At 37.9% G+C, this 12,408-nt stretch overlaps 1 protein-coding gene and 1 non-coding gene across 2 annotated transcripts; one reads left to right on the top strand and one right to left on the bottom strand.

The window, feature by feature from the left end:
* Window positions 1-760: 760 nt before the first annotated feature.
* Window positions 761-867, bottom strand: LOC145044543 (small nucleolar RNA R71). Its single transcript, XR_013681493.1, has one exon. It is a non-coding gene; the product is annotated as a small nucleolar RNA R71 (small nucleolar RNA).
* Window positions 868-1,478: 611 nt separating this feature from the next.
* LOC145040384 (uncharacterized) lies at window positions 1,479-2,969 on the top strand. Its single transcript, XM_078988322.1, has one exon. The coding sequence runs from the start codon at window positions 1,479-1,481 to the stop codon at window positions 2,967-2,969; it is 1,491 nt and encodes a 496-aa protein (XP_078844448.1).
* Window positions 2,970-12,408: the final 9,439 nt, after the last annotated feature.

A 12,408-nucleotide genomic window follows, 5' to 3' on the forward strand; every position in this document is an offset into this window, starting at 1 on the left:
ATGGGAGGCAATGTAGGAAACCACAACGGTGGTAATATTAGAAATCAAAACCAAAATCCTAGAAATGTTGGTCCTTAATTCGGTAATGGTGGTAATGCTGGTAACGAGGATGACTGGGACTTTGATGATGGAAGTGACAACGGACTTGGTTGGAATCAAAACCACAACGGTGGTAACAGGCGAAATCAAGGCAATCGGGGTGGAAATTGGAACTACAACAATAATTGGAACAACCATAATTTCCCCAATGGTGGCAACAATGACTATAACGATGGATTCGGAAATCAAGGCTTTGGGAATCAATATCGAAGGAATCCAAATGGTGGATTCAATAATACAAATGGAGGATACTACAACGAAGGTAACCAATTCCCTCATCTTTATTTTCCGTAGCCTAATAGACAATCTGTGGCGTCTCATTTTTAGTCGTGAGAGTATGATGATGCTTCACCTATACTCTTCGCAGAAGGAAATGAGCATCATGTGGAAGTAAGACCACAACTAATTAGTGTCTTACCCGTCTTTAGAGGCCATAAAACTGATGATCCATACAATCACCTCTATGAGTTCCTTGCAATTGCTAACTCGAATACTCCGCGAGGAACTAATAGAGATTCATTTAGACTTCACTTATTTCCATTCACTTTAAAAGAAAAAGCTAAGTATTGGTTCACTTCTCTTGCCCCACCATAGTATTACTACTTGGGAGCAATTACAAACTAAATTTTTGCAACAGTTTTACCCTGCTAGTAAAACAATGGAAATAAGAAAAGCTATACAAGATTTTGCACAAAAACCTAATGAAGAATTTCATGATGCATTTGAACGCCTCAAGGAATTGTTGCGTTCATGTCCCCATCATGAATTTCCCCGTTGGCAACTTGTACGTTTCTTTTATGATGGAGTCAATACTGCCAATCAAACCATGATTAATGCCTCGTCTGGCGGCGCTATTATGATGCAAGATAGTGAAGACGCTTGGCGATTCTTGGAGCAGTTGAGTCATGGTTCAAAAACCAATTACTCAGCTAAGAAACGGGACAACCCAGTTTCATCGGCTGCTTCAGTTGGACTAGACAAAACTGGAAAAATGAAGTCAAATCTGATATTAATTCTTTAAATAAAAAATTTGACTTACTACTCTCTAGTCTAGGCAAAGAGAAATGTGTGTTTTTTCGTAGGGACAGAAGATATGTGTAAGTTGTGGAGATTCAGGACACATTGCAGATGAGTGCATGAAAAGTCAAGAGGAAATCAATCAAGTGCATGGCTATGGTCAATTCCAAAATAATCCATGATCATTCAATAGGAACTACAACCAAGGTGGGAACTACAACAACAATGGGAATGTCAACAACAACAACCGTCAAGGGAATTACCAAAACCAGAATCAGCCAAAAAAGTTCCAACGGTCCAACTTTAACTAAGGTGGAACATCAAAGAAGGAGGAAACAGATAGCAACAAGTTGGACAAAATTATGGAGTTTATAACTCAAACATACCAAAAAGTTGACACCAACTCCAAATCCATAGCTGATATCGAGAAACAGATTGCTCAACTGGCGGAGCAAATTAGGAAAAGAGAAGATGACAAGTTTCCAAGCACCACAACAGTCAACCCATCTCACACCCAAAGACTCGGAAAAGAGCATCAAGTGAACCAGGTAATCACCTTGCGTAGTGGGAAAAAGGTTGACAATAAGGTAAGTGCTTCTACCTTAGATAATGACAGTGACACTGAGGTCATCTTTGATGAAAAAGAAGAGTTGGAGAAAGATTTTAAACCTGAAAAACAAAAAGTATCTAAGGGTAAAAATGACTCTAAAGTTGGGGAGCATGGTGTGGAGGTTAATACTGCACCATACCCTTCGGCTTTAGAAAAACCGGCATCTTTCCCTTTTGGGAAGCGAGGGACGACAATGGAAGACATGTGGGATCTATTTAGTCAAGTTAAAATAAATATCCCGTTAGTCAAACTTATTAAGGAGGTACCTTCTTATGCTAAATTTTTGAAGAATTTGTGTGTTCAAAAACGCAAACTCCATGCAAACCTCCCTAAAAAGATTGATTTAACCGAGCATGCAAATTCCATAATATCAAATAAACTTCCACCCAAGCTTAAGGATCCTGGAGCACCTTTAATTTCTATTACCCTAGGTAACATTAATATCAAAAAGGCGCTCCTTGATCTTGGAGCTAGTGTTAATATAATCCCAGGAAATCTTTTTGATCAACATGACTTAGGCACTTTGGAACAAACTGATATTATTTTGCGATTGGCCGATAAGTCAACAAAAATTCCACAGAGTATATTATCAAATGTCATCATTAAGGTGGAAGATTTTTATTACCCAGTTGATTTTCTTGTTCTTGACACTGATAGCACCTATAAAGAAAGTCAACCTTCTATTATTTTGGGTCGCCCGTTTTTGGCAACAATAAATGCACAAATTAATTGTAGAACGGGTGCTATGGATATATCTTTTGGAAATAGGAAACTTAGAATTAATATTTTTAATACGTTTCCTAACTCACCATCAGATTATGAATGTTATCGTCTGGATGTAGTTGATGACTTAGTACATCAATTCACTCCCAAAATCTTACACTCCGATCCATTGGAGCTTTTTCTTTCTAATGACACGGACGAAGTGTTAGACTTGGAAGACATCAAGATGGTTGAGGAAGCATTTGAAAATGCTATTGAAAAAGAGAGACCACCATGGAGCCATCAAGTTGAAAAATTACCAACAAGTTTTTCGGATCCACTTAAGCCATCTTTGGAGGAGCCACCCACTCTTGAACTTAAAACTCTTCCTTCACATCTTAAATACTCATTTTTAGGATCTAATGAGAACTTACCAATTATCATATCTTCTGATTTGACAGGTCCACAAGAGGAAGCATTACTGAAGGTGCTTTCCAAGTACAAGGGAGCAATTGGATGGACCATAGCAGACTTGAAGTGAATTAGTCCAACCACATGTATGCATCGAATCATCACTGAAGCTGGAGCAAAGCCATCTCGAGATGCACAACGCAGGCTCAACCCAAATATGTGAGAAGTTGTTAAGAAGGAGGTGCTAAAATGGCTTGATGTGGGTATTATCTACCCAATATCTGATAGTGACTGGGTGAGCCCGACACAGACAGTGCCAAAGAAGTCAGGCATTACAGTGGACTGATTATTGGGATCCACCGAAGAACTCTGCTGTCCAACTTGCTGCTGCAATCACAGCCAATGTAGATACAGAAGATGGAGAGAAGATCTCAACAAGACCGGTCACCGGATGGAGAGTTTGCATCGACTATCGCAAACTCAATGCTGCAACATCAAAGGACCATTTTCCTCTCCCTTTTATTGATAAAATAATTGAGAAATTGTCCGATATTAAATTTTATTGTTTTTTGGATGGATACTCGGGGTATAATCAAATTGCCATCCACCCCGAGGATCAATCCAAAACCACATTCACGTGTCCCTATGGAACTTTTGCTTTCCGAAGGATGCCATTCGGTTTGTGTAATGCCCCTGCCACATTTCAAAGATGTATGATGGCTATTTTTTCAGACATGGTGGGGGATGCCTTAGAAATTTTCATGGATGATTTTTCTATTTTTGGATCATCTTTTGAGACATGCTTAGACCAATTAGAAAAAGTTTTGAAACGTTGTATTGAGTCTAATTTGGTTTTAAGTTGGGAGAAGAGTCATTTCATGGTAAAAGAGGGAATTGTACTTGGCCATGTTGTCTCCGAGCGTGATTTTGAAGTCGATCGGGCCAAAGTACAAATTATTTCTACTCTTCCCCCACCAACTTCGGTAAAAGGCATCCGTTCTTTTCTTGGACATGCCAACTTTTATCTAAGATTTATCAAGGATTTTAGGGCAATCTCAAAACCTCTTTGTAATTTACTTTTAAAAGACACACCATTTTCCTTTGATAAAGCATGTCTTGAATCTTTTACCACATTAAAGAACAAACTTGTTGAAGCCCCTATCTTGTAATCACCCGATTGGACTTTACCTTTCGAAATTATGTGTGATGCGAGTGATTACGCGGTAGGGGCAGTTTTGGGACAACGGGTGAATAAATAACCCGTTGCAATTTGTTATGCGAGCAAAACTTTTTTGGATGCACAATTGAATTACACTACTACTGAAAAAGAGTTGCTTGCGGTCGTGTTTGCACTTGACAAATTTAGATCTTACATATGGGGATCTAAAGTTGTAATTTTTACCGACCATAGTGCCATTTGCCACCTCTTGGAAAAGAAGAATGCCAAACCACGTCTCATAAGATGGATCCTTCTTCTTCAAGAGTTTGATCTTGAAATTCGAGACAAAAAGGGTTCCGAAAATGTTGTGGAGGATCATTTATCTAGAATAACTAATAATGATAACTCAACAGAAGTTATTCAAGAAAACTTTCCGGATGAACATATTCTTGCTGTCAAAACTATACCATGGTTGATAGCTTATTTTATTTCCTTATTTTTATTAGTTTATTTTATATTCTTAGATCTTTTTATCATTAATGCATTGTATTGTATTTTATTTTCTTTAGTTTGGATCGTACCGGGTGCTTGTTATGTTGCATAAGATATTTTGTAGGTTTTTCGGTGCTTGTTGCGGTCGCGGGTTGATCGGAGACGGGCTTAGTAGGCTCCCGAGGCATTATTGGGCTTGGCGGAATCAAAGAGGATGAATTGGGCCTTGAAAGATATTGGCTTGGATTATTTGGGCTTGTGAAGATGGATCATAAAATTCAAATTTTGGGCTTGGAGCATCCATTTGATGGCTAAATGATGATTGGTGCATTTCAAATTACAGGGACAAGGAGGGGGGACCAAAGGAATCTTTGGTAGTGGAAGGGTGTAGTGGCTTGGTGGACCAATAACATTACAGCAACATTTGCGCGGGTGAAATTTCCGTCGCGCGGGTACCCGCGCAACTGCCCAGTTTGGGCATTTTGGTCATTTGGCTTGCCTTAACCTTTGGGGATCAGATCTGGGGCTCATATTCACGATTTCCCACCATTAGAGACCGGCAAGAGGCGATTTTGGGAGCAAAAGTTCATTTCCTTTCATCTTTCCAAATCTTAGGTAGTTTCTTTATGCAATTAGATTATTGTTCTTGTTTCTTTGTTGCCATGAGTGGCTAATACTCTTATTTGGTTAATTTTGGCTGAAAACCAATGAATGTTTGTGGGTTTTTAAGGATTTATGTTGATTATCAACTTATTCCATGTTTATGATTCTAGTTTGCAATTCTTATGCTTATTTGATACTTTGATCATGAGTTTAGTATTTGATTGAGCAATAGTTGATTTATTTCATTGATTTTGCATTGGATCATTAAATTTGTCTAGAACAAAGGCTTTATGATGGTAGAAATCATCTCTAGCTTGTGAATCATATATCCTTTATGGATGTGTAAGCATTTGACATCCTCTAGGAATTGGGGATTCCTTCATTCTTAAAGCTAATTGATTTCTTGGGCTTAATTGCTTCAATTGACCCTTGATCTTAATTAAGAAGGTGTGTTGTGGGCTTCCCCAACCTCCATACTATCTATGAGGAATCTTGGCATATCATGCTTCATGATTGCTATAACCAATTTGGGATGAAAGATAAGCTTTGTATTAGATCCTAATGATAAACACACAAATGTTCATTGTGTTGAATAACCTTAATTAACCAATTATTCACAACCTTTGAGCATCTCATCAACTTGCTTAATTGCAAGGTTTTTAGTTATTCAAGTATTTTAGTTATCAAGTAATCAAACACCCCCCTTTTTATTTTAATTGTAGTTAGTTAGTTTAATTTCACTAGTTCTATTAAATTGCATTGGTGATTGAATACAACCATTACCCCGAGGATCGATACCCCTTTTTACCATTATATTACGTTTAGTTAGCAAACAAAGGGTGTAATTTGCTTGGTGGGCTTGACATCCCGATCAATGGTTTGCTAATTTAGTGAATTACTTTGTGACAGGGGAAACTCCATCGTATTGGAATGCTTAACAAAGGAGGTTCTTCCACTCTCAAACAAAATACTACATATGGGAGGAACCGGATCTTTTCAAAATTGGAGCGGATTAAGTGATTAGGAGATGTGTACCACATACAGAGCAAGAAGACATTCTTCAACACTGCCATTCATATGCATGCGGAGGACATTTTAGTGCCAAAAAGGCAGGGCACCGAGTTCTACAAAGCGGTTTTTTCTGGCCCTCTATTTTTAAAGATGCACATACATTTGTTAAAGCTTGTATTCATTGCCAACAAGTTGGGGGGATCTCACGACGGGACATGATGCCAATGACCCCAATTTTAATAGTTGAAAATTTTGATGTATGGGGCATTGACTTTATGGGTCTGTTCCCTACTTCTTTTGGAAATATATACATTCTTGTAGCCGTTGATTATGTATCAAAATGGGTCGAAGCCGAGGCTACACGCACGAATGACCATAGTATTGTTTGTAAATTTGTTAAAAATAACATATTTTCCAGACACGGAATCCCTCGAACTATTATTAGTGACGGGGGCTCCCATTTTAAAAATTGGCATTTTGCAAAGTTACTCAAACACTATGGTGTCACTCATAGGATTGCTACTTTATATCACCCACAAACAAGTGGACAAGTAGAGGTGTCAAACAGGGAAATAAAACGCATCTTGGAAAAGACTGTTCGTCCTGACCGAAAAGATTGGTCCCTAAGATTAGATGATGCATTATGGGCATATCGAACAACCAATAAGACGCCCGTTGGAATGTCCCCGTATCGGCTTGTTTATGGGAAGCCATGCCATCTCCAGGTGGAGTTGGAACACCATGCCATGTGGGCCATAAAACATGCTAATTTTGAACTGAGTGATGCAGGTACGGAAAGAAAACTCCAACTTGTTGAATTGGAAGAAATTCGAAAGGAAGCTTACGAAAGCTCAAAAATCTATAAAGAAAAGACGAAAGCATTTCACGATCGACACATTGTCCGGAAACAATTCTTTGAAGGACAACTGGTGTGGCTATTTAACTCTCATCTCAAACTCTTCCCCGGAAAGCTTCAGAGTAAATGGAGTGGACCATTTGTGGTGACAAATGTAGCGGATCACGGTGCCATTGAAATCAAGTACACGAAAGGCGGTGAACCATTCAAGGTAAACGGACAAAGACTCAAACCATACATTCGAATGGTAGATGGTGAAACGACACTCGTTGAGAAAACAACGCTCGAGGTACCTCAATATTCAGATGCAACTTAGTCGAGGTAAACCGTCCGGCTGAAGACGTAAAGTTGGGGAGGGGGTATTTTTTTTTTTACTTTTATTTTTTGTTTTATGTGTTCTAATTTTCTTTTGTATTGAGGACGATCCAAGGTTTAAAGTTGGGGAGGGGGTATTTAATTTTTTTTTTATTAATATATATATATATATATATATATATATATATATATATATATATATATATATATATATAAAATTAAAAAAAAAAACAATCATTGTTATGTTTACATTTGTGCTTAGATTAAAATTCAAGTTTTTAGAAAAAATTTAGAATGACATTGAATTTTGACATTGCATTATTAGTTTGAATATTTACTTGTTATAGTTCTGTTTTGGTTTCAGTTAGAACTTGTCAGTTGCAGTTAAACTTGGGTTTATCTGCGTTTTACTGATTGGATAAACTCCTAAAAAATATTTAGTTACTGAAAACATAACAGGACTTAAAACACTTATTTATTTAGACTGAATTTATTTTAACTTTGTTTGGAACAACTTTCCAACTAGATTATTGTTTTATTTTTGTGACATTTGATGTGTTTAATGGCAAGTTTTGTTTTGTTGTTTTGTGTGTGGTTGATTTTGCAGATGCCAGCAAAGAGATCAAGGGTAGCATCATCTAGCAGTGCAGCCAGACAACCAGCTAGACAGCCGGAGCCGAATGTACCTGTGGCCTTTGACCCACAGTACCAGATATTGTATGAGCATCCAGACAACATTCACCCAGCAGTGTACGAGGCGACTCATCCGATTACGGGTTTTATTGCAGAGTACATGGTGGAGCGACCGAGCTTCACTGGGTACAATATTGTGGAGACGTTTGATCGCTACGAATGGGGTGGAGTGCTGGACTTCAATCCCACACAGATTTACGTTGGTATAGTGCGGGAATGGATGAGGACACTTCGACGTGTCGAGGTGCCTAGTAGGTCGGAGGAGTTGCAGCTGATTGGGATGGTTCGTACTCACGATATAGTGATGACTGTGCAGGGTATTCGGGACATGTTTCATGTAGACATTGGATATCATCTGCATGATCTTGAAAATCAGCCGACTGAGTATAGATGTATTGACGCGAGGGGGGTAACCCTGGGGTTAGCATGACAAAAGTATACCGTACAGGATTCCATGAGGGGACGAGGGTATACGACAGATTTCGCGAACTGGTATCTTTAGCAAAGGCATTGCATAACATTATCACGGGAAATGTGAACCCGAGGAATAGTGATCCCAGGGCGGTGAGGACACAAGATTTATATGTATTATATGGATTGATGACAAGATCCATATTTACTTCTTATGCATATAATGCTATGTGCAATATATGGTCCTGTTTTGATATCCAGCACAGAGTCACCACCCCCCATGTCGCCTTGATATCGGCATATGTGACTAGGGAGCTGGGGAATAAGATCAGGGTCCAATGAGTTACATCATACCCATGTATCCTTCGCCCTACTGCTACTTCTTTTAGACATATCTCATTTCATGTTGAAAATGGGAGACATATTCTGAGGGATTCTGCCACAAACCTAACATACACGACACCACTCGGAGTGGGGGATGAGGAGCCATTCATTGGTGATTTTCAGGAGGATCATCAGCAGCAACAGGGACAAGCAGCAGGTCAGGGATGGAACATGCAAGCAGCTTGGGAGAACTTTGTAGGGAGGCAAAATATGCATAATTAGGAGGTGCAGTCCTGGATGGGGAGAACAGATACATGGATGGAGGGTGTCGACATGACACTAGCTGATCTTACTGAGCAGATGCGACAGGTTGGCATTACAGCTAGCAACACTTATAGTGTTGCCACTCGTCAGCTGTACTAGCAGGAGTATTATGCAGATGCTGCCTACAGACAAAGTCGTGTCCAATATGAACCGATGGACATTGATCAGCCATAGTATCGATACCGAGCTCCAGCTCCGGTCTTCTACCGATCTGGGGATCCGAGCAACTATCCACCACCATCCGAGTATGAGCATTATCATCCACCACCAGCTACAGAGGAGTCTACTCGCTTTGAGGATTTAGCTGGATCGATCTTTGGGTATCCTCCACCATACCCATGTTATCCTCCATAGGCTCCCCCGCAGTAAACTTTGGTGAGATCCTCTTTGGATTTTCATTTTTATGGTTGTTTGTGAAAGAGTTTTCCTTTTTCTTTTATTTTTCTTTTGATTTTCATGTCTTTTATTTGGGATGAATGTACTGCAATCTTGAACCCATTATTTATTATTCTCTCTAGGGTTGGTTCCATGAAATATGTGATGAGTTAGTAGCATCTCTATATCTTGAATGTAACTCATCAAAATGGAAAATGATAGGAGTTTCGTACATTGAGTCATAATATTTATTTAATATTGATTTTGTGGATCGCTCATCCGGTGTGGTAATCTCTATATTTAGTTAAAAAAAATTGTTATGTGAAATACCAAAGTGTTTGAAAAATGAAGGTTTTTGGCTCGAGCCTACGATCTTTCAATTGAGGACCCAACCGAACAATGTGTGTCATCACCATCTGAGTACTTGGTCTTACTTACTCCTACGCCTTTGGGGTTGGGAAGGGGCTATTATTGTTTTCACACAACCAAAAAGCATCAAAAAGATATTGAAGAACTTCAAAGTACATATAATCAAGCTCAAGTCAAATACAAAGATGATCAAATCCGATGAAGTCATTAAAGAACTTGAAGAATGCTCAATCAATACAAATATGAAGAAAAGTTCAAGGTGAAGACATTTGTGTGAAATAATATGTGACCCCTCGATAGCGGGAGTGTATGGGTTGGTCCATTAAGTGTTACCGAACGCGCTAACTATGTTAGTGAACCTTGAAAAGGGGACTTTGGCAATGAGCTCAACTGATTACTCATGAGTTTGATTAATAGAAAGGGTTTAAAAAGTGGAGGGTTTCAAACAACAAAGTAAAATAAGCATAACATGTATTTTGAGTTTAAAAGTCTGGAAAGGAAAATAATAAACCCAAAATCAATATACTGTGTTATTGGAAATGTTGTTATAAAAAGTATGAAATTCGTGATTCTATTGAGTTTTTATTAGGATGAGAGAGTAAGCCTACACTGATTATTTCAGGCCAATCTCGGGACGAGTTTGGAATAAAGTTGGGGAGGTTTGATAAGTCTATTTTATGAATGTGTTAAATTGTCATAATTATGTTGAATTGATATGTAATTGTCCAAGAATGGCAGTACTTTGATGAGTTGTTGAACTTCATATGCAATTCAATATATCGTACTAAAAGTGGGCGGAACCTACAAGTAAAACGAATTGCTCAAGGAATAAAGAAATGTTGCCGGGAAAGTTGACCACTCTTCATTGTTTTGATTATATCTCAAGTCCTGGAGCACTGATTGACATGACTAAAGAAGTTCTGGAAACTAGACAAGATTTTCTACAACTTTCGTGTTTTGTGTTTTTGCTAGTTATGTCGTTTTGACCACCAAAACTTGCACAGAAGATGAAGGACGCCTCGAGGCGTCTAAGACGTCCCCTAGGACGTCCAGGTCAAACGGTCAGCATTTGGTCGTTAATTCAAGCAGAAAAGAAGGAGGAACCCCCGTCGGCGTCTTACATGGCGTCTAATACGTCCCCTAGGACGTCTGGGCATTTTAGGCACATTACGTGTTGGAACGGTGTGTTTTGGAAAGTTTAGAAAACAAGGATTAGCGTCCTCGAACGCGTCTAAGACGTCCCCTAAGACGTCTGACGTTTTTGGCCAATTTTTACTGTATTTCAAGGACGACAGATGGAATGCAAGGACGTACATAGAACGCATGGGCGTTATACACGATGTCTAAGACGTCCAACGTCCCACATTGGTCAATTTCATTATTTTTTGTCTCACACTATAAATTGGGACTTGTGCATTTGTTTTTAGGGTTGCCACCTATGATTTTCAGAGTTTTCCCTACGTTTTTAAGGCTTCTAAAACCCTTGGAAACATTTGGAAACACAAATCCATTCCATTTTAATCCGGATTCAAGGCAAGATTCGATTCAATTCATCATCAAGCAACATTTGAAGATCATTCAATCGGAGATTCTCATCAATTTTAATAACTTTCAGAAACGATTACTTCTTCACAAGGTTTATTTGTTCCATATTTTGATAATCATTAGGTTACAATTGTTGGATGATTTTAAGTTTGTGTGTGAATTCTATTATGCATTTCAATCATTCCATCAAATTTATTGTTTTTATGAATTTAATGGAAGGCTAAACCGTTAGGGTTACTTCCGGGGATGTTTATGACTTTTGGATGAACACACTTGATTATTACTTGATTCTAATTAATTCCAATTGTTATTTTATGCTTCACATGATGATCTTTTGGTAATAATGATTGAAATTGGGTTGTATGAAGTTGTTTGATGTCATAATTAAGATAGTTTATTGCCAATTCATCATTTCTTCTAAATTCAATTAGTTTAGGAATAAAGACAAGTGATTGAATCAACATATATTATTCCAATTTATGATATTGAATCTCAATATGGTAATAGGTAGTTGTAAGACATTTTATTGCTAGTTCACTAATTGTACCCATTTCATTTAGACATAAATGAGTAAGACAATTAGTTGAATGAACATACTATGTACCCAAACTATGTGTTCCAAGTTAATAAACCCCAATTACATCTAAATAATTGAATTAGGATTCTACGGAAGAAAGTGTGTGAATCTAAAATGTCTATAACTGAACCGGGAGTACTCTAGTTTTCTCATTGAGATTTTTATTTTTAATTGATAAATTTCCAAGCTTTTGTTTGAATTTTGTTTTAATCTTTTTTGTGACAATTGATAGTAATACTTTTCTTTTTATTAACTGCTCTGACACAAAGTTTAACCACAAACTCCTTGTGGATTCGACCCGACTTACCATATCTACTTAGGTTAGTTGGTTTATTTTTGACCGAGACAACGACCTCGATCAGTTAGTTCAATCGAAAAGGGACCACGATTGATTTCAGTTGTACAAAATAAACTTAGGTTTTATTTATTTATTTATTAGGTTTGAAATTAGTATATTATACGGATTGATTTAAAAAAAGATTAAACATTAAAGTGTAAATAGAAAATATTTTTTA

Source organism: Lactuca saligna, chromosome 4 (assembly GCF_052625555.1).
Source record: "Lactuca saligna cultivar CGN05327 chromosome 4, ASM5262555v1, whole genome shotgun sequence".
Lineage (NCBI taxonomy): Eukaryota > Viridiplantae > Streptophyta > Magnoliopsida > Asterales > Asteraceae > Lactuca > Lactuca saligna.